Source organism: Cygnus olor, chromosome 10 (genome assembly GCF_009769625.2).
Source record: "Cygnus olor isolate bCygOlo1 chromosome 10, bCygOlo1.pri.v2, whole genome shotgun sequence".
Classification (NCBI taxonomy): domain Eukaryota; kingdom Metazoa; phylum Chordata; class Aves; order Anseriformes; family Anatidae; genus Cygnus; species Cygnus olor.
In genome coordinates, this window is record NC_049178.1 from 15,114,366 (window position 1) to 15,137,617 (window position 23,252).

Genomic DNA, 23,252 nt, shown 5'->3' on the forward strand with positions numbered 1-23,252 from the left:
GGAGGAAGGTCTTCGAAACTGGCTCGCGTGGTCTGGCTGCAGCCTTGTGCCTGACTTCCTTTGGAATCACAGTTGTGATTTTGTGTGTGCAGCAAATCCTTTTTTCTGTGTCAACTGGTTTTACTCTTAGAATTTGATCTTACTTCTCATGAGTTTGTGTATTTAAGTGTTCTGGCATTGGTTTCTAGCGCTTGGAGCTTTGATTTTAAAATTCTAAAGAAGTGCTTCTCGGTGTAGGGGAGCGCTTCTAAATGATTCAGATTTCTTGGGATCCTGAAACTGAAACGGGAAAACACTTTTGTTTACACCAATGTCTGCTAGTTTGCTTCACTTGTAGTGTAAAATTACAGCTCTGTATTTCCAGCAAATATTCATAAGAGGGTGCTTGAATAGAGAGAGCGTGACTAATGCCAAGGAGGGCTTTGTCTTGCAAGATGCACAGAAGTAGGAAATCCTTGTCTTGGGTTAGAGGTTTTATTCCCCCCACCTTGCGTTCTGTACGAGCTGGTGTAGAGGCCGTGAGTTCGGTGTTGTCTGAAAAGGCTTGGTTAGGGGAACAGGTTACAGGGCGTGCATTTACAGTTCGTTAGATATTATACAGTAGTAGCCTGTCTGTGTGCTATTACCAATGTAAATAGCAGGCAGTGTACACTGTTATTGTCCCATTCATCACGGTGTATTAGGAGTCAAATGGAAGTGACTGTGGAGTATTTGTGGAAACTTTCAGGCAGGCGTGCCCAAAGAACTCCTGAATGGAGTATTAACCAAGGACAGTTACATTTTTACATATATATTTTCCTTAACCAGCTTAATGTTAAATCACAGGAAGTAGAGATTGAAAAACAGAAGTTTACTGTTCCTATCTCATTTTCTCCTGGGGTCTGTTCACAGGGTTTTGCCTAGTTAGCAGTAAGATAGGTGTGCCTGAGGTCTTGAACCATTTCTCTGCAAAACTATCATACAAATGAAAAAACAATGAAAGTCTCGGTACTCAGTGAAGTGCAAATCGGTTCATATTTTTTTTTAATGTAACCACAATTGCTTAAGAAGTGCCTGTGATTTAGATAAGCATAGCTGTGATCTGTCACAGCCACTTAAGATGTCCACGGTCATTGTATTTGGGCCCAAATGCGAAATCTGGTTGCAGCTGTTATTACAGGTATGGTATTTAATTTTAATATAGCGCTAATAAGGTTTTTGGAAAACCTGGGAGACCTCTTTATTTTTTTAAAGAAAAGTAATTCCTTTTTTTTTTTTTATGGAGGAAAACGCTTATCACAAAGGGAGCCCTTAGTTCTGGAAGCTGTTCGGTGTGGATGCATTCTTTTGTCTGCGAGAAACAAAGTGGAGTCCGGGGGGCTCTGCAGGGATGACAGCATTGCGCTGCCGTTGTTTACCTTGGGTTATGTCACATTCGTTCTTAAAACACAGCCTACTCCAGTTATTGAACAATTGCTCTTCCATTCGTGAACAAACATATTTTTCTAATCATATGTAGCATGTTGCTAAAAATGCACATAGGCAAAGTAATAACTTTAAAACAAAACTCTGGGGTCACTTCTAGCACAGAGGTACATAAATTTAACTTTCTTAATTTCTAACTTACTGTTAACTTATGAACTGATTACTGAGTATTCTTAGAAGAAAATAAGTTTTCTTATATTGGTCTTAATCAATTAAATGGTGCTGTAGATCCCTTAGCCATGCTCTTTGGCAATAATGAATTTATACACTATTATGTGTGCAGTTTCCTTTTTTTTGTCTTCTAGTGAATAATATTTAGTTGTATTAATGCAATAGACCTTTAAGTTTTATAGTAAATGTTGTATATAATGCCTCAGTAGTCTATGAATGCAGTTTTAAATGTTAAACTGTACTCTTAACAAGCTGTATTCTTAAAAGCAACATTGCAGAAACTTTTTTTTATTAGTAAAAGTCTGCAAGTATGTGTGTTATCTCCAAAATCCACACATGCTCTGACATACTGTTATCTCTCTATTTCTCTCTCATATAGCTGTTACACAGATCTCTGGCAGCAGATGGCTGGACTATAATGCACTGTTAAACAAATGAAACCATTAGGCATGTAATACTGCCTGGTAAATGACTGTTCATCTAAAATGGTTAAAAAAAAATTAAATAGAAAATAAACTTCATTTTAGAGCTCATTTAATGAAATTGGAATAAAATCCAAACCCGTTTCAGCATACATAAAACATCCCCTCTTATGTTGTGTCTGTCATTTGAAGTCAGTCTTTTATTCTGTTCTTACATCTGGTATAAAATAATAAGTCCTAAATCAGATTTCTAATAAATGTTTTCTACAAATAATCGCTTATTTTACATTTATCTTTGTAGGAAGATTTTTGCTTTTGTAACACTCCAGCACAAAATTATCCATTGCATTATATGCTTTTTTTCTCATTTTCAAATTTTAAACAAATGTATTAAAATTATGATTCAACACTAGTGTCATGGCTGTGTAATTAAACTGTTCTTCAATAATTGTAAGCAGCTGAGAGATATGCCATTTTGTCTTTTTGTTTTTAGATATGCCAATATTTGGTCTTTGCCCGGCTCATGATGATTTCTATTTGGTGATGTGTAACCACTGTAATCAGGTCGTAAAACCACAGGCATTTCAATCACATTATGGTAAGTGCTTAACTATTTTTAATAATTAAGGGTGAGGTTAAATCAGGATTAAGCCTGGCAATTTTTTTTAAATTGATGGTACATGGATCATTACGTTATAAATAATGTCAAAGAACATAACCTGTGTTTAATCATTTTATATGCGTTGTAATGCAGTTACGTGAAGATCTTGTTCCTTTTTAATTTTTTAATGTCTTGAAACACTGCAAGCATGCAGTTCAGTTTTGAAATGGCATATATAGTGTATTTCACAGACGGTTTGTGTAGCGTGTTTGTGTCTGTGTGTGTCATTTCTCCATGTCTACACCGATTATTTTTCTACACGAAGTCCTGTTGCAGTGTGAACTTAGCTAAAAGCTAAGCTTACAAATTCTGCCCTATAACATAATACCTTTCCAAAGGAGCAGTAAGCTTGCTTATTTATTTTCAGAAGTATCAATCTGTATTTGTTTTAATGGTCAGATGGTTTTGTGTATAAACTGTGCTAGGAAGCTCTCAATTTTGTTGGTGCTAGCCAATGTTTATAGAGGACTGACAAAACGTGAAGTGCTATGCAAGTTCAAGTGTTCTCTCACTTCCTACAGAACGTAACGGGGGGAGGTAGGCAGTTCTTCTTTTCCATACACCTCTCAAGACTAGAAATTAACATCACACATTTTGATGTCAATATTTGAATAGGAGGTTTTCAGTATTCAGCTTTTCGTTTCTTGAGAAATCGAGGAGGTGTATTGGCACTTGGTTAGGAAACAAAAGATAGACAAAGCATCTTCTGAACTACTCCTTCCTCCCTCTGTGTGTGTGTCTGTTTGTGCGTGTTCCCTTTTTTCTAGCCCAGTACACCACTGCTTGCCTTGCTGCTTAAAAAGGATAGAAGATGCTGGATATGGGTGGGGAGCCTCTCCCAGAGCTCAGAGCAAGGCATAGCTTTTCTTGCATCTTAAATACTCCAGCCCTTTGGCAAGAGGAGTTGCTACTTGCTCCTGCTGCTTCCTAGAGACTGGGAAAGGGTCTTCCTGTGCTGTGCAGAGGGTGTGCTGCTTATCCCTTTCCACCTCTCGCTTGGTTTTTGTGTTATGATGTCGTGTAGGTTATGTCCCAAACCTTGCTGCTGGATTTCTGCAGTCGTGTTGCACAGAGTGACTCAGAGAAGAATCTGATAGGAGTTGTGACATAATTCTTACTGGTTTGCTTGTTCATCTGTGGATGGCAGTAGTAATAAAATAAAAAACCAAAAACAACTTATGTTTCCAGGGCTGCAGGGAGCCAGGAGAACAGAAGGCAATATGTTTTTCTAACTCTGGGTGCTCTAAGCCTTTGTATCAGCTGAGAGTAAGTCCGCTCCTTGCCAGTGTGATTCCTCACCTGTCACTGAGTATCAGTTTGGGGTGTCCAATAAGTCCTTCTAAAATATCATATTAAATTGATTCTGACAGTTAAAAATAAATGTATGGGGGAGGACTGGACGGTACCCAGTTCTGAGTGTTGGCATGTTGAGTCTTCCGTCTCAAGGTCAGGAATACAGGGCTGGCTCACGTTGGTGCTGATGGAGAGCTGCTGGCATCTGCAAACTCTTTGGGCTGACTTTCTGAAATGAATTGGTGATCTCCAACTACCCATCTTTGTAAACGGGTATCCATACTCTAGGAGCCAGCGTTGTAGCTGCAGGCATGACAGCATTGTGGGCAGATTGAAGAAACAGGTCAAGAACTGAACAGGCACAGCATCGCTCCTTGGCCATGGCCATGGACAGGCTGGGTGTTGTAATGCTGCTTGTATCAGTGTTAAACACGTTACCAGAGGTTTACTTTATTCTAATTCAAGCCCTTCCGTAACCATTACTTGCAATTTGAAAGGAACAGAGTGAAGAGGAAATCACAAAGTGAAGGTGTAGAAAATATTTATAAAAGATTAAAGAAGAAATACTAATGTGGTGTTCCTATTCTGTATCACGTTGTAGGAGCACGATCTCTAAGTAGTAATGTTTCTCTGATGTAAACCTGTCAATGGCAGATTGATACTTTGGGAGAAGTGTAGAAGGAAGGCATGGAAATGACAAGGTTATTCTTAGTATTTCTTAAGCCCATTCTGAACAATGAAGACGCTAAACAAGTGCTGCAGCTTGCAGAGGAAATGGGAGGAGCCAATCTGATGAGAAAAACAGGCTTGGGTGGGGTGTAAATTATTAAAAGACCTTAGTTTGCCAAACTAATAGTCTCAGAAAGGTAAGAGGGCTGACTTTGATTTTGTATAGAGCTATCAATCTTGTCTCCTTTTTTATCAGTCTTCACATTCTCGAAACACGGTTGGCCCTCGTTTTACCAAACCGAATGTGAAAGCTGGTAATAGGAGGGGTGATTGATTACCTCAGCAGTGGATTCTTTTGCTCAGTGTACTTAGAGAAGGAAATAACTGAAGTCCTCAAAACGTAACAGTTCTCCTAAAACAAAAATACAATTTAGTGATACCAACGGAAAAAAAAAATGGATTCACCGCAGTCCATTTTCCCTGAATGAGGTCTTCATCTGTGGCTTTGTTTTGGAGATTTAAAAAGGAGCGATTCCTTTTAACATGTTCTTAAAAATTACAGTGCGTCAATGAAGCTGTACCTTTTTGTAAGGTTCTCAGTCTTCAGAGGTTATTTTAAATTGTTACCAGAGAAATGGTAATCTCTTAAAATATTCTGCAATTTGCAGTGGTATGTGTTGCTTGTACTTGGTGTTCTTTAAAATCTGTCACGTGGGGTTTTCTGAAGTAGAATATTCTCTGTTAAAACGTCACTTATGTCAAAGGAATGGTAAACAAACTATTAACTAAGCCTAATGAGCTAATTAATTTCTTCCAAAGCATATTGGTGATAAACTGCTTAGGTAGGCTGAAAGTGCATTGCAGGACATTTGATAGTTTGCTTTTTTTCTGAACCACATGTAGTCAGAAATAATTTAAACATAAATTTATTTATCAGAATATTTTACCTTTTCAGTGAAATACTTTACTGATACAAGTCACATATATTTGTATAAAACACGCTTTTATATTTCATGTTTTTTTAATGTGACTAGACGAGTTACTAATTCAAAATTAACTTTTGCTTGAGGCAATCTAAGTATATGTTTGGAGTATGAATTGCCATTTTAACAACTTATTCTGTACTATTGATTTGTACTACCATTGATTTGTAAAATTCTGTGGTGTTTGGTATGCATGGCACCATGTGTAGTGGTCAAAATCTGTCAGCAGTTTTTAAAAGCAATCTGATACAAAGAATTATCTGAAGTCCACTTTCGATATTCCTTTTCTATGGGCCATAAGTAAATTTAATTGTCTACACGGTAAACCCTGTACAGTCTGTTTTTAAGTGCATAGAGCTAGATTTCTCCTGGTCTCTGTACAACAGCTGCCTGCCAGCGTGCTCAAATTGCTTTCCCCGCTTGCCGTAGGGCGGTAGCAGGGCAGGGGAGCCAGCCGAGGAGGGGCTGGCCAGCTTTTCAGAACAAATCATCGCTCTGTCAGACCTCAGCTGCTTCATCCACGGGACTGAACAGATGATCTCAGGACTTTATTGCCAGTATTCTTGCAGCGTCTTTTTGAATGGTTGCATTTTTGTGGTATCAGCATCTTCCTTGAATGAGTCAAGATCAATCAAAGGTGAAGGACTGACAAAGCTGTAACGTGCAGGCTTTCCGTCCTGTGGGCGAAGCACCTGAGATCTCTTTATCGTGCTGACCTCCTCTGAAAAAGCACAGTATTTTTCTCCAGTTCCACTCGTCAGGCTGGGTGATCGTGTGCCAGCCTCTCCAGCTTCCATGCAGCATATTCTCTCCTTCCGTATTTAAATTGGGTGTGTTTCTGGAGTGCCTGCACAGTTTCCTCTCGTACTATGTTAATTCTTACAGTAAAAATGACTTTGCTGTCTGTCAAATTGCTAACCCTCGTACTTGTCAGGAAGACCTCCTTGGCAGCTAGCAGGACGTGTCTGTGTTAGGATCAAATGTGTTCCTTTTATTCCCTTTTTCCCCTTAAAACCATTCTCCCTATGTAGAAGGTTGCTGTATTACAGCAAAACGTTGCTCTCTGTGGAAGCCATTGCTATGGTTATTTCAGGTACTTCATGGAAACCCTGAAGCGACATGTTTTTGGGTCCATATGACCTTTCGCTGGTATTTCAGCCGTTCCACGGGTTTATCTTGTCTCCCTGTGGTTATCAGCTTCTTGTCTGGAAAAAGCTGCTTCTCTTCACCATCCGCGCTGGTTTGTGGCTCAGAGGAGAGAGGAGATAGCTCGCTAGTGTGGATGGAGCATCAGTTTAGAGATACGGGTTTTCTTCCCTCTAATTTTTCCTTTATGTTCTTCCTTCTTCTGCAGAGTTTCTTGGTTCACTTGTGCCTTGGCTTCTGTAAACATGAAGTGGGGTTATAACTTCCCAGCAATCTGTACGAAAACATAAGGAAGGCTACCTGTGAAACATAAGCTGATAGTGTTTGTGAGTCATGCAGTGATTGTGGAAACCATTAATTCAGCGAGCACTGGAAAGAGACCATTACAGTGTGTCAGGTTGTTGAGTCATTAAAGAGCTATGTCCAATGTTTTGATTAACTTCCATAGGTTTGGCATGCAGTAACAAAGGTGAGCACCCGCTCTGAGCATTGCTTTCTGCTGCTCTGTGAGCCAAGGGGAAGCTCCTAAGCATCGGAGTTTCTGCTCGGGGCACATTTAAACCTGGAGGAATAACAACACAGATTCGCACACCTGAGCTGTCTAGGAGGAGGTGGGACTGGAATAGAGAAGATCAGCACCCAGTCTTGTTCTCAGCCTGGAGAGACCAACAGGGCACATCCTGGCAGCGGGGACAGACGTTCACATACTTGGATCCAGCAAGTCACTGTAAAGTCTCACGTGAATCTTTCATCTATGTGTACCTCTGACTGTATAACCGTACTCCTTCCTCCCTCGACCAGTTCTCACACCCACCTTTAGTTAGCAGGTTTACTGATTTGGCTTGTCATAAGTGGTGGAATTTTTTTGTTTTGGTTTGGTTTTGGGGATGGTGGTGAGGGGAGTGTTAAGTGCTTGCATTCAGAGGGTGATAGTTGTTGTGATATTAATTGGGGTAAGTGATCCCTTAACTATCCCTGATAATAGTCTGTTGTATTTCAGATGTTATATCACAAGTAATTTAAGTATTACAGGCCCTGCAGCATAATGTACTTGATTTCTTTTGACATAGTGTGAATTGAATATAAATTTGTCCTACCCATTTTTTGTTATCTCAAATTTGGCAGCAGCTAATTGTTCTGGAAATCTGACATCAGTATTTAATAATTCTAATTTTTTTTGAAGTTCTGCAGATGCTGCATGTTTAGAAAAGTAGAGAGAGACTATCTAGCAAGTATTACAATCAAAGATAGTGTCTGTACAAGGCAGCGTTTGATGTAGATATGAAAAGAAAAGAATGTACTGAATCCTGTTCCAAAGCCGTTGGACCTGAGGATCAGGGTGGGGGGTTGTTGTTCGGTGGGTTTTGTATTGTTTTTTTTCTTTTTTATTGTAGGAGATTGCAGGAGCTCGTCTGTGTTTTGGAAGGATAAGCCTTCATTATGGCTTGCATGCTTTTGGCAGCAAGTAATTTGTTTGAGTAAATAAGTGTCCAGTGTTCACTAATGACTTTTTAAAGCGGTGTGAAAATGCTTGATATAAATTATAGGAATATTCTTGGGTATTGGTAATCTTCTACAGTAGTCTAGTAACCAAAATAAAACTTTGATATTATCTGGTGTGTGACAGATGTGCTGGAGTAATCTGCCAAGCATATTGCCAAATACGCACAGGTGGTATTTGTCATTTTATAGCCTGAGAAAATGTATACGATTTAACAAATTATCATTGGCAGCTTCACCAGCTTCTGTTCAAACATGGAGCCCTCTTGCAGTAGTTCACACAGTCAAAATTCCAGCAGTAGAATCTTAGTCTCTGGGTCCAGCAACAACTAGTTTAATTTCTTGGCAGAGATGGGTGAAATTCTGTAACTTTTGCAAGAGTTGTCTTGGCGTATTCCCAGAAGGGAATGGGCTCAGAGGTCAGTACAGGATTCATCCCGGAAAACTGTTTCAATTGGTTATTTACTTATTTAAAAATAATGCATCATTAAATAAGGAAGTGTTACCACCTGGAAAGAAATTGTAAATATGTTTGGGGTTTGCAATGTGTACCCCAAAACCTTTAGCTGAATACGGAGTGGGTGAGGTGGGATTTCAAGTCACTAGCAGTTGTGCCACGCAGGTTTTCAGGAGTAGTGAAGTTATATACTGTGGTTCATTGTACCATTGCAGGCAGTTCTTGTGCAGAAAGCTATTTGTGTAAGCATAACGGCTGTGGTCTTTGTTTATTACGTGAAAATGGAGGGAGTCTGTTTACGAAGTTGATGGCAGTTTTCTCTTAAAACTTGCCTTTTTTGTGGGCACCTGGATTTGTAAAGTTGAAGATGTAAAGCAATATTAAGTGTCAACGAACATGAAAATTATGGTGTTCAGCTTCAGATTTAAAGAAGAAATTTGCTCAGCTTACTGCTTACGATGTAACTCACGTTATTCTGTCTACAGCACCACGTGCTAAAATATTGTAAACTTAAAAATGTTCTGGTGCGCTTTTGGCTTTTCTTACCTTCGGTTAGCATGAACCAAATTTCGTGCTGTTCTGCCATAGCAGAAGGCCTACGTGCAGAAATCCTTGTGTTTTACAACTGGCTGGACAGAGAATATCTTTGCTATTCTGTTCTCACTAAAAGGTTGAAGTATGTTAAAAACAAGGCTAACATAGATAATTATACAGGTGTCACATGGAAACCCTGCTCCTTCGTAACAATTACCTTGCTAAGTACGCAGAGACTGAGGCAGACTGCTCCCTTTTCAAGGTAGACATCAGCACGGGGAGAACAAGCGGAAAGAAAGAATAAAGATAGTTATCTTTGTGGGAAAAGAGGAAGCGCTGCCATGTTCGCTGTTGCTTTACAAAAGTACTTGCTCAGCGAGAGGGACAAAGTTTGTGTATTGATTGACAGATTTAGTAAGATCTGAAGAAAACAAGTAGTTCTCATAAAGTAGCTGTTGAGTGTATTTGACTTCAGCTTCACCTTGGAAGAAGCCAGCTGGAATAGTCGCGTCAGGCTTACGGTTAAAAGTGATCCAAAATGAGAGAGGTAACTCACCTAAAATTCAATGCTAAGTTGCATCGTTCAAAATTAATTCGGCCTGTGGAGCCGAACACAGCTCTCAGAACTATTTCAGACTTTCTGCAGATGCAGAGAAGGCAATTCTGCACCGGTTTACATGCTCCACGTCCTTGGAAGGTTTCCTTCCCAGCTAAAAGGGCTCTTTCTAGCGCCTAAGCCACTCCTTCAAGCTGGAGCTCAGCCAGAGGAGGTGGCATGCATTGCGAGGGCAGGCCATGGGCACGCAGGGCTTGGCACGGAGCCCTGAGCTGAGCGCAGAAGAATGAAGCTGCAACCTGTTTAGGAGCTAGGGAGCTGAAGGGAGACTGGATCGGTTTTTAAAAGAAGCAAGATTTCTGCTGTCATGGAGGAGAGCTGGGAATGTGTCATAGCCATCGAGATGCGAACTGGGTGCTGGGGGTGGAGTGGGGCTAGTAGTAGTTTAATTTCAAAAGCCAACTGCATGCAAAGCACTTAAGTATTTATAAGGACTTCCCCGTTTATTTTGAGGGAGAAGTTTGTGTTCTCATGCAGTGAGTAGATTATTCCAAGAATTGCAAACCTCAGATGAACACCGCAGCTCTTCGTAATTCCAGGGAGGAGTATCCTGGGAAGCTCGTAAAACAGTGTGGAATATTGAACTGTCATAAAGAATATAGTTTTTCTTGTTTTTTTCATGACAGTACCTAGTTTCAAGTTGCACAGACTGTACCCTCTCATCCCACCAGCCATCTCTCAAACAACTGCCACGTTCGGAAGAGAGAGGATTTGCACTTAGCCTCTTTTTCTCCGTGAGCACAGCTACGGATGGCAGATAGGTAATCTCAGCAGTACCCATCGGTCAGGTTAATTTTTTGCCAAGCCACCACTGCTCCCAGCGTCCCGCCGCGATGCTGGAGGAGGGCTGGGAGCTGTGCAGCACCTGCCTGAGGGCGTGAAGAGGCCGTGGTGGCAGTAGCCAGCCAGCATGGGCAGGAGGACTGCGGCTTGGCAGAGCTCTCCCTGCAGCTACAGTGAAGTGGTGTGCAGTCTGGGGGTGTGTGTCCGAGGGGGGGAAGGAGAGGACACAAGGGAATTGCTAAAAAGGGAAATGTAAAACAAAGAGCCGAAGTAAAACATAGTTAAAAAGAAATAGATGGAGACAATAAAGGGGAAGCTAAGTAAGGAAAGTAGGAGAAAATGACCTCATAGAAGGGAGGATGAAGTAGGTAGATTGCTGAGTTCGTTACTCTGTATTGAGGGGGAAAAGTGGAAGAAGGGAGAAAAAAGGAGGAGAGGTTTAGCAAGAGGAAACAGAAGCTTTTTCAGTATTTTTTCTCTTAGTGTTTTGGCAGCGATGTGTATTAGTGTGATTTGCGTAATGACATAGCATTCTCAGGTTTGGTGTGGTTTGGTGGAAAAAAACAACAGTTTTTACTTGGGACACCTCTCCCAGCTCTATGAGGTGCTGACCATCAAGGAGGGAAATGAATAAATGCATGCATGTGCACGTCGTCTTATGTTTGTTTTCTTCTCACACCCTCCTTTTTTTTTTTCCTGGATTTCTTAAGTGTATCTAAAAAATCTTATTTTCTGTAGTCTAAATAATAATTTTTAGAGTTAGAGGTGGATAGCATGTGTGTGTGTAGCTTTCAGGCTGCTTTTGCGGTAGAGCAGGAGGAGGAATGCCCACGAGTTCTCCAAGTGGATACACTTAAAATCTAACATTTGATACACAAAGTCTAGAAACTAGATTTCTTAAGATGTTACCAGAAGAGGGAGTGTGCATCACTTCCTATACGGTGCAACCTTTAGGAGTATTGATGAGTAAAACCTGTAAGTGTATTGATGAGTAAAATGTGTATGAGTAAGATAAATATGCCATGAAATTGTACATAAGCGTGTGATACTATTGTTGACTGGATAGCGTTACCTGTTTCAAGCAATAACAGCCGAAATACCTACAGCAAACCCTGTTATCTGCTGTTCATGGAACAAGATCCTGAGGTACTGCTTATGTAGAAAATCAAGATGTTTACCCTATAACTTACATACATGTTCCTTTGGTTGCGCAGCAGAGCAACAGGTTAATCCTTTGAACGACAGCCAAATGATGCAGAAGCCATCAGTGTCTAATACATAAACTCCTAATAAACTCGCCTGTTCTGCTCCCACGTAAACATTCTGCGATGTCTGAGAGAGCTGCTGGCCACAGAGGTTACAATTACATTCTAACTAGTTTCCCCAGGTTGTACTAGAGAAAGAAGCAGCATCGTCAAGAGCCTCTAGTCCTCTTTCCTGTTCTCTGTTCCACCAGTAATGAGTTGTCACTGTTGGTATGAAACTCTCGCTCTTCCTGCTGGTTTCTAAAAGATGCAATTAGACAAAGCTCCAGGAGAGTTAAAGCAGTTTCCGCGTAACTGGGTTTTTCTTCCCTGTTTGGCAAGATTGTCAGAAAATCTTTAACTCAAGATTCTATGTATAGTAGCTTTCCCAAGGAAGTCTTCCCTTTTAGCCAGATCATCCTCTAATGTTTTTACCCTGTAGGATTTTCTTCCTCCTCCAGGCAGAAGTTGCATTGTGCTGTCTCCTCTGCGTGTGACCCTGCAGGTTCCAAAGAACCTGTTTGTCATATCTAGCAGCCAGCAGAAGCCCTCGCTTCTGTGCTCTATTGCAGCTAATCCTGCAGGTTAGGTAGATCGTGTACCCCTTTCCTTAAGCCTCTGCACCTTGGAGTCTGAAGCTGTCCAGTGTTTGCGGTTTTATTTGTAGAGCTGCATTTGGGCTGATCAGAAGTTTTGTACGGTATATTTGGATGGTTTTAAAAGCTATTTGTTAGCGTCCATAAATACTCACATGGAGTTCATGACTTGTCCCCTCGCTAAGAGGAAAGCTGGCTGTATCTCCTTTGTTACCACATGGCTATGTCTTTGTTTGAGTTAGTAGGCTAAGCATTTTGGTGTTCTTATAACTGTCAGCTGTATTAGGATGAGCTTAGTGAAGTAATTGTTTTCATTTCTTCTGTATTTCTAGATCATAATGAGAAACCTTACAGTACTGCTCTGGCCCTTCTTGTTATTGGCATGGGACTGGCTGGCACTTGTTTTCTTCAGTTTCCCTTTGATTTACAGTCTGTGACAAGCCACTCATAACCATATATATGCCTGGAAGCGTGCCGTGTTGGCCCTCTCCTGGTCCGTAAGGTCAAAGGAAAGGTTTTAAACCAGCGCTGTTCAGTCCCCTCCCTGCCATAGTGCCATGTATTTCTTGACCAAAGGAGTCACGTCGGTCACAAAGCTATCCACCAGCCAGCTTCTGGAAATACTTACGCTTGCTTTGATAGCCATAGAAATGTTATAAACCTGTACATGTAAGTAGTATTGCAAGGTGTGATGGTCACATCTCAGTTGTCACAGAATGGTAATGACAGATGGTGTCACTTAATTTTGGTAGGGACCGGTTCCTTTCTCTGTCCAGCCTGCTTTCCATGGGATTGATCAATATTCAGAACGAAGATGGGTGCTGACCTTTAGGACCGTACCCATCACTTTTTTTGTCAGCAGGAGAAGGTACCTGGGGCAGCTGGATGCTTGGCAGCTACTTAGGATGAACTGAAAGCCCTGACCAACTCCTGGGCTGCTTGATATTTCCTCTGCCCCGTCCCAGTTGTCCAAGTGGCAGCACTGAACAATAGCTGTGGTCGCACGCTTGAAATCTGATGTACCAAATGTCTTTCTCTGTTTCTAATCTGTGAAAAAGGCTTAAGTCTATATAGAAGGTATTTTCAGTCTTTGCTCTGTGTACGCGCATACTAGATGGGTAGCATTTATATTTTGTATTTCTGATAGAAGCAAGCACCCTGTGTAAGTGGAGTTGATACTAAGGCATAAAATGCTGTCACTTGATTGTGTACCAAGAAGCCTGTCAAATTGTTCTCTGTACTCAATTTGTGCTCATTACATAAGACGTAATCCATTTTGTTTTGGACTCGTTCTGCTTTTCTAAAACCCAAGAAACCTCTAAGCACTCCGGTTTGGAAAAGAAAACACCAGAACTAGAAATCTTGCCAGATGTACGTGTGTTTTCTGCAGCACATAAGACAAGCTCCAAAGCAGCCACTGTGCCAGATAAAAACACGCTGATTTCCAAACCCCTTGCCCCACGGTTCTGGAGGGCTGGAATTTCATTCATGATGCTACTTCAAAGTGCTACTTTCCAGCTTCAGGTGAAAAAAAGACACGCAAGACTTCAGAGACAAGTCAGTAGCAGTACATTGTATGTAATCCTGCTGCTCTGTACGCTGAGGTTGGTTTCAGGGTGTCACAGCGTATGGCAGGGTTCATTCGGTGCCTCTCCCAGAGCAGCACAGTGGGTTTTCCAAGTAGCCACACAGGAGTTCTCAATTGACCAACTTCAAGAAGTTTGGTGTTGGCTCAAGGCCTGTCATTCTCTTCCTTCCAGGAAGAATAATAATAGTAACCAGTAACCAAACAATCTCTGTGAAACAAAATATTTACAACAAAGTCATTTTAGAATGTCCTAAATGTAAATCTAAGCAGGCTGCAGTGTAAGCAAGCCCAGTTTGTGCTGTCTTGATATCAATCAGATGAAATTCCTTGGAAGTCCAAATTTTTACATCCCCCTCAAAACTTTTAGGATCTAGTCAAAATAATCGTTACCGCAGCTCCTGACCCGGTTCTTTGTCGCTGCCGGCTGTTTAAAAGTTGCTCTGGCCTGTAGCCCTTTCCCTGTGATCAAGTCGCTTTTTAATACGTGCTAGTCCTCGCTCTGTTAATTGCTAGCTTTGGCACAATGAGGCGTGCGGTTTGTGGGGCTGTCAGGTCTCTGAACCGATCGTTTTGCTCTTTGTTAGGAGGAGAGCAGATGGTACGGAGGCTCGAACCGTGCGGTCGGGATTGGGGGAGAGGGCAGGCACACTTTTTGCTGTGGCAGGACGAGCTTGCGCCAGCCAGCTTAAAGTGATTGTGAAATTGGTGCCTGAGATTGCTGAATTTTTAGAAAGGATAAATGAGTTATTTCGTGTGCAGTGCAGATAATGAAGCCTAGTTGTCGCTGCCTTTGTCCTGTGTGCATTTTGCCATCACTTGCCCTCCCGTTGCAACACCTCCGGCCCAGTGCGTGCACACAGCTTCAGGTTGCACGTCATGTTTTGCATTTGTTTATTTTTTTTTTGCCTGCCAGCTTAATAAGACATTTGCATGCCAGTATCTGTGGGACCTGTGTCGGTAGTGGAGGTGCTGGGGGTCACGTCTAATCCAGCTCTTGGTTCTTCTTAAAATGCATTTATTTCAAAATACAGAACAGAATGCTAGAATGTGGACAAGTGAAGGAGAGATGGCAGAGTGGCATTCGTCTCACTTCACAAGACCAGATGAGAAAATATAATGTAAATAAAAGACTTAAAATCCTTTAGCCAAGCTGAAAAAGTATTTTCATGAAAATGCAAAATATGCAGAATACTTTAGGCTGCAGAATGATTGGGAGGGGGCTGCTACTTAAGGTTCTGCAGTACTCCATACTGGATGCGTGTGCTTAGTGATAGCATCACACGTGATACAAATACTTCACGTTTGTGTTCAGTGAGCAAACGTGGAAAGGCGGGGTTGACACATTTCCAGTTGTCCTTCTCCTGGGTGATTTTGCAGCAGCAAAGACCTGGAAATTCGGTTCCTGATGCGCAGCAAGCCGCCCCTCTCCCTGCCGCCCTGAGCTGGCTGCCCTTCCTGCAGGAGTCTGGCACTGCGAGCCAGCAGGCAGCAGAGTGTGCCGCTCCACGGCCATCCGTGTGTTCAGGCAGGTGACTGGATGTGCACGAAGCATTCTCGCAGCTTTCATGGATAATTCTAGGCCTCTGAACCTGGACATTCACTGATGATTTCAGTGTTTATATTGAATCAAATGATGTTGCTTTCTGTTTTTTTTTTTTTTTAATGACTTTAAGTGGAGTTGCTAGAAAACAGAACTTAAAACCTTTGTAATATTTAGCACCAGGAAAATAATTTCAGCGTTCCATTGCCTTATATAAGAGGCTGCTTTTACTTCATGAAGTAAAATTACTGCTGCGTTTGTCAGAATGCACATTCCGACTTGTCGTTTCGCTGTGCCACACGCATCAGTCTGCTTCAGGGTGAAATCCTATGAGTGTTTACTGTATAAAGTCGCTCAGAAACCTTTGGTCCTTGGAAAATAGTAAATAAAAACACATGCAAAGATGGAGACAGTCAGCATATACGCCGTGACATAGCAAAGCCTAAAACCCCGGTGCATTCTCTCAGCAATGGTGCACCGTTCGATGGGCTGTTGCAGTTTTCTGTCCACGTGAATGTACTGCCGTGCCTCTCGCTTCCATCCCAGCCCTGCTGTGACACCCAGCTGCTGGGGTTTCTTAGCGATCGGACTCTTTGTCCTCGCTCCTACTCAGAAGGAAGACAACTTACTACGCTGTGCAGTACTGGAATTAAATTGCCTGGTCCTGGTCAGTTTATTTGTGGAACAAGCAACCAAGTAAAAGTTACCCTCTTGGTCCCAGAATGAGAATAGACCAAATCAAAGGCTAAGGAAGGATAAATTCTAGTTGGTAAGAAAACAAATACATCAGTGCTGGTTTCCCACATGGTAGTTTCAAGTCAAGAATTTTGTGAACCACTAAAATCTGTTAGGGACTTACCCAGCTTTAATTATAGGCATCACTTAGAATAGCGTACAATAAAAACAAATCCTCCAAAAGCACGCGTGACTGGTGCTAATTTTGACAATGGAAGGAGATGTTTTTAAAACAATGCAGTCCAAGGAGTTGTGTTTGTATCCCTGAGCTGCCCTTTATTAATGGATAGGTGATGCGAGCTGTCAGCTTCTCTAGAAATTCAGAGCGAAAGAGGAACTGATCGCTATCTCAGAGCCTCCCTGCAGAGGCATGGGAAAGCTGCTATTTGATAAAAGTGTTTGAGGATGTAGTATGTGTTTCTAAGCTTGTTAATCGGAGGTGCAGTCTCCGGGCTTCTGTGTGTTCCTTTAAAAAAATAAAGAGCAAAAATAAATACAAACTAACCACCCCTCCTCAAGTCGTGCTCCCTGCTTCTGCTCAACTGTTCTTTACAGACAAGCAATGCACTGATACCGATAGCCGAAGGCCTTTCCTCTCAGCAGCCTTTTTGTTTCAGTGGAGAAAGGGTTGCTTGGCTCTAAACGTGAGTTCGGTGAGTGAGGAAGGGCCAGAAATTTCAGCTCGGATTATGGTAATTTAAAACAAGAGCGAAAGCCGCGAGTTGTTTCTTCCTCTTCCTTTTTTTTTTTTTCCCCCCCTCAGCAGCTCCGCGTTTTGTTTTGTTTTGTCTTTGGCCGAGCGCTGACCTGGGAAGGAACCCGGCACCCACCCACAGCAGGGCTTCAAAACCCCAAATCCTGCTCCGTAGGGCCGCGGCCCCGCGGGGCGGCACGCAGGGGGCCGAGGCCTCACATGGCTGCCGGGCCCGGCCTGGCAGCTCGCTGTGGAGAGGGGAGAGCGGCCTGAGGGCCGGCCCCGCCGCCACGGCCATCTTCGGGCGCCGCCGGAGGTAACGTCACCGGAGCCGCTTGGCCAAAGTTCAGGAGCCGTTGGGGTCGAGCCGAGCCCTTTGGGGAGGGCCCGGCCGCAGCCCGAAGGCCGCCCTGTGCCAGCACCCTGGGGTGCTGCCCTGGGCTCGCTGCCTTCGTGGTTTCCGGAGGCCTCGCCACGCTACCGCTGCCGTAAAGCTTTAATGGGCGCAGTTAGTGTGTTTCGGTGGCTTGAAGCACGGAGTGGTTGTTTCACACCGATTACGGTTGAGCGGTGTTAATGAGATAAGCTGCAACGAGCCTTTTTTTATGACTGAAAACTGACTAGTGCCTACAGTCATTATATCAGGGTAAAATAACATAAGGGTCTGACTTAAACAAAACCCCAAACCACCGTGTTTATTCTCTTTTCACTGATGTTGCAGCATGGGCATTTAAGTTCCAAGAGATTTCAAATTTTGCAAAGGCGTCTGACTTTTGAAGCATCTTTTGGAAAACTATCGCAATTTACCTAACCTTAGGTTCGCTTCCTTTCTTCCTTCTCCATCTTGAAAAGTCAGAGTTTTAAGTTAAAATCCTGCATTTCAAGACCCAAAAAGAAAACTCAGCATTCGCCAAGCGGGCAGAGCCCCAGGCCTGATCCCCTGCACCCCTCTGGCTTCCCGCCGTGGAGTTTGGGCCCACGGCCGTCGCAGCAGTGCCGGGGTTCAGTGACACTCCTGTCCCCATAGCCCTACGGGAGCTCTGGGCTTGTCACAGCCACGCAGCACACAGTCGGTGCCAAGCACACGGAGGCAGGTGTGAGGAATCTCAGTTGGTGTTTCTTGAAATCTTCAACCCTGGGGCGGAGTGGCCTTTAGAGTCAGCGTTGTGGCTAGTTCAACGCATCAATACGCTTGTTTTTTTATCTTACAAAGCTTTCATGTCAGGTGGCAGTGGATTTCACTGGTTATTCACGTAGTGCATAAGAAAAATATGCATTCAGTGTCTCTTCTGTCCTGCAGCTTCTTAATGACAAAACCAAGGAATCACATCTACTGATCTGACACTACTATTTTTGTATTTCCTTCAAAATTTCCTCTTACTCCTCTGTTCTTAGCTAAGTAAATTCTTTTTCTTCTTTTCCTTATGGAGAGCTTTCCATTCCAAGTCCACTTTCTTATACCCAGGACTTTGTCAGTTAGGCCATAAGCCCCTTCGTATTTGGGTTGTCTAACAGCTTTTAAGAAGTTTTCAACCTCAGCGTCTTATTTTGCAGCAGAGCCAAGTTTGACAGCCAACTTGCGAGGATTAAAGTTGGCTACATGTAAAGGAATAGCTGCAGGCAAAACATTAAAATTCTGTAGTGTGATGTGAAAAGGAGCATCAGAAAGATGAAAGCTAGGCAGACATTTGAACACGTGAAGTCAGACGAATACATTACACCAGAACCATAACACTATGCAATAAGGTCTTGTAAGAAGCTGTGTTGATGCTGAATGGAGAAAACATGATGGCAAAGGTGTATCCTGACTGCTGGGTACAAATGGGCAGAAAGGGAAAATCAGAAATTATGTGGGTCTTCTTACCTTAATTTCTTATTCCCATGCTCTCAACATAGTTTTTTATTGAACTTCTGTTTATTCTTATGTTATTCACCTTTTTATGAAACTCTGGAATAATGTCTCTTATTTTTAACTTGCTTTATGCCTGTTTTGAAAAATTGAAGCATTTCTTTAATGTCATTTGGGTTAAACATATACGAGACTCTTCCCATGAGTTTTCCAGCTGTATTTTGGAGGAAGCTGACCCATCCTGCATCTTGGTACAGTGCTGGGCTGTACAGCCTACCTCTGTTAGTTGATGCTTTTGTTTATTATAATTCTAGCTTCTCCTAAATTTATTCCAAAGAACAATTTTTAATAGCAAAAATATGGTTTATTCAGCGCCTGTTTTTTAATCAGACAGCGCAGGTATTGTCATGTCGTCAACGGGCTACGCAGAGATTAGTGCTCAGAGCGTGGACATTATAATCTCTGCATGGCCCGATTACCATCTAAGACACTCTGCTGTCTTTCCATAATAACTCTGTGATATTTATATTCCCGTGCTTGACAGATTTAGAAGCCAGCTACCTACCTGGAGCTCTAGGGCCAGTTCCCTGGTGAGAAACCCATTCTCTTGTCAGCCCCTTGTCAAGTGGCTCAGGAAAGTGTTCCAGGAGTTTGCTCTTGCATGTTATGCTGGAGTCTCTTTGAAATGTTAGGGCCCTTGCATTTGGGTATGCCTGGACAAAGTGGATGGAGAAAGGTGGAGTAAAGTCTGATATGTCCGGAGAAACCACCGTCCTCTGGCACCTCCTAGCAGCCTTTTGCCCTTGGCCCCATTTTGCTTGCGGTTCTGCTCCATCAGTAATGTAATGTCCTGCCTCCATCAGCTTTCCCACGTTGCTCTTGAGAGTTTTACTCCTCTCCAGGAGGTTCTGAAGAGCTGAAATGAACCTGACGGGAGCATCACTAATTTCAGTTTGCCACTGCAGGCAAGAGCAGAAAGACAGAAGGGTGCAAAGCAAAACCCTGGAGTCTTTTTGCTGGCTTGGGCTAACAGCACTGCGCTGGTGGGTGCTTCAGAGGTTATTCCCCATCTCTCGAGCAAAACCCATGTATGGTAAAGAGTAATCTTAAATCTTGTTGAAATTGACGGCAGAACCACTCGTGTGCTCTGAATGCAAGGCTTTGGAAAGGATTAGTAACGAATATGGAAAAATTGAAAAACTAGCATTAGTGGTGTACAGTGTGTTGTGGGAAGGAAGCGGTGGAAGAAGGGATGCAATTGAAAGCTGTTTATTTAAATACATTTTAGCATTGCTATTTTTGCTACGTTCTTAATACTGCTACTTGCAATCTGCTCCCAGCTCTCCTTTCTGTGGTGGCAGTCTCGGGGGGGAGGGAGGGCGTGTTTGCTTTGGGGCAGTTTGCTGCAGTTTTTGTAGTGGAGAAAGCCATTTCTGCTGAGTTAGTATTCTGCGATCAGAGAATTACATTATCCTGGCTGTGCTGTAGTTATGTTCATAGCATTTAAAATGCATTATTTAAATAGCCTAAATTATGGTTACAGAATTGTCTCCTTTTTGTCCTACGATTTTAAAGCATTAAAATTGGCGTTTGGATTCTTACTAGGGAAAATGAACTTTCTCCTACTCCCTCTGTTTTCTTCAACAGCAGCAATAACAACGTAATCCTGCTTACACATCATTTCATACTCCCTTATCTAAAACATTAGCACAGCGATCACTTGTGAGTGGCTTTCACTTCTAGTAAGTAAATCTCGAGGAAATCTTTAAACGTATGCATTTAGAAATCAGAGAGCAATTGCTTTTGCAGTTTTGAAAGCAGACAGTGCTGCTCAGTAACTACAGTAACGAAACAAGCAGAGTAATAATAGCTAACACTTGTATTCTGATTCTGCTCAAAGGGATGTGGTTAACTAACTACCCATCAAAACACCTCTTGGGACTTGAGTAAATAATTTCCAAATATTCAAATTTAAACGTTGGGAAACTTCAAAGGGCTGAAATAGCACACCTGATGTGGTGCAGCGAGGCCAGGGAAGACGAAAGGCAGCATCCTTCTCAAGGAATGAAGTTTGCTGCTTCCCGACTTTGCTCTCATTTCCGATGTTAAGTGCTCTGGTAAACTTGTTTTTAAAAACAACCCAAAGTGAAAGCGGAGCAAAAACCTTAAATATATCATTCAAACGGTCAGTGGCTTTTGCTGAATGCAAGTTTGGATTTCATGAGGAGCCGTAGTTGAGTGTGCTGGACCATCATAAACATGCAGATGTGTTTTATTTCATTGTCTTAAAGCAGTGCAAGTTAATATGGAGGGATTTCAGAACTGGAATGATACACAAATAATTGATTTTCAGGGTATGTGAGAGCTTTGGATTCTGAATTGTGCATTTGTAACCAAAGCACTTCTTAAATAAATGAAAATAATAATAGTAAAAAACCAACTTTGTTCCCTGTAATTATGAATTTGCATAATAAATCAGTGTACTCCAATTAAAGCAGAGGCAGATTTTATATGCTCTTTAGGGAGACTCGCAGTGTGTGTTTTCGAGATGATAGACAAGGGAATGTTTCAGGAATTCACGTCTGGAACAATGAGACCTTACCCCTGCTTAGGAGTGCTGGACAGCAGAGCAGGAAATAAACACACCAATGCTTCTTTCAAACAAAGATGCAGAAAACAGATGACATGTAAAGCTTCGTGGTGATAAAGTACTCATATGAGAAGTAAAAACATCCTCAGAACTGACAAGTAATTTTGGAGCATACCCAGTCAGGTCTGATGTGTGTGCTTTATTTGTCTTTGGCTTCAGCAAAGGATTTTCCGAGAGGAAAATTATTTTCTGAGCTCTCTTTGTGGGGGAGTATAAATGTTTCATGCAACATCCGAGTTGAAGCCTCCAAAAAGCGCATCAATGTGAAAGAACGTTTTAAAGGGAATTTTAAAAATTGTTCATTTCTGCAGTTATATTTTGCTCTATAATGTATGGTTTGACCTTAAATCCTATTTTTGCCTTAAGAAGATGGTTTTATCTTCTTAGGTACTGCCATCTCAATGTAAATGTAAGAGTGTCTTGGTGAGAACAATGCTGTAGCACGTATGTGGTGCAGGTGTGTGTAAACACACGCGAACCAGCACCTTTTAAACCCCTGCTAGGCACAGCAAACCTTTTAACGCGTCAAGTTGCAGAGGTGAACCTGGGTTTTAAAATGGCCTCTTCAAAACTGGTTAGGTATTGCGTTTTGGTGGATTTTTGAAAACATCAAGAAGAGACGTACTTTAAGTTTTATCGTTGTGGCTTAATTGCCTCATCATGGGATGGCGTGACTCACGGGCAGTAAAACGTACTCGATATTGCAAGTGCGCTGAATAGTTTTAAAGCAAGGAAGTGCGAGACATAAGGTTGCAGCAGTGTGGCTACCGTGACCGTAATCTATATAAAAGATATTATATAAACCTATTTCTTAGATAAGCACTTTATGCCTATTACTACTTATTTACAATATCCAAGAACTCTGGTGGAGATAAGGAAGACCATTGTGGTAAGTGATGGAGATGCATAAAGTGACGTGCCGCGTTCGGATGTGCCACCTGACTTGCATTTGGCATGCTGCAATATATTTATATACCACCTCCATTAATATTTTTTCTCTCCCGCTAAAGTGTTGTGTTTCTGTGAATGGAGTGACAGAAGCACGCATGACTATCAGTCAGCCTGTCTTCGTGGTTTTACTAACGCTGAGCATTAGACAATGATATCAGCTGGTTGCAAGCACTTTTTTTTTTTTTTTTTTGAAACAAGAACTCTCTCTAGAGACATGACAGATTGTACTGGTGCCAATCACACTGTGACAGTCTGTCATGCTGATAGCGTGCGCTCTTTAAATGTTCTCTTCTGCAACTTTCTTGCTGGAGAGAAGAATCTAACTTTGTTTAGATGCTGTCTAGTCAGCTAGGAGTGTAAGTTTAAACACAACGCAATTGGGCGTGCAGTGACCTCATCCTGACTTGCAGTGCAAACACAACTGATCAGATGATTAAAGGGACATCACTGGAAGATTAGGGCGGAATCCTTGGTATCTGGGCCCCACGATTAGAGCAGGATAATGAAGCAGCAGTGAGTGAGTGAGCAGCAGATCAAGATCCTGCACAGGCGATTGCTCCCAACCAGCTGCACGCTGCCAGGGTGGCATCAAAGGACGAGTAATTTGTCTGCTGGGTTGGTGATTGTTTTAGCTCCTGGGTTTCCTCTGCAAGATCTTCATAGGCCTGTTTTTTTTCTTTTTTTCTTCAATTATTTTATTATTTTG

At 42.2% G+C, this 23,252-nt stretch overlaps 1 protein-coding gene across 4 annotated transcripts in view; it reads left to right on the plus strand.

Moving 5' to 3' along the window:
- The window catches only part of ATXN7 (ataxin 7), an 83,163-nt gene that overhangs the window by 43,209 nt on the left and 16,702 nt on the right, over window positions 1–23,252 (plus strand). For 3 of the 4 annotated variants that reach the window (XM_040568304.1, XM_040568303.1, XM_040568306.1), the window contains one exon: window positions 2,551–2,655. The exons of the other annotated variant lie outside the window; for it this stretch is intronic. In XM_040568304.1, coding sequence (XP_040424238.1) covers window positions 2,551–2,655 — 105 coding nt within the window. The remainder of the gene's footprint in view (window positions 1–2,550; window positions 2,656–23,252) is intronic. 4 annotated transcript variants of the gene reach the window in all.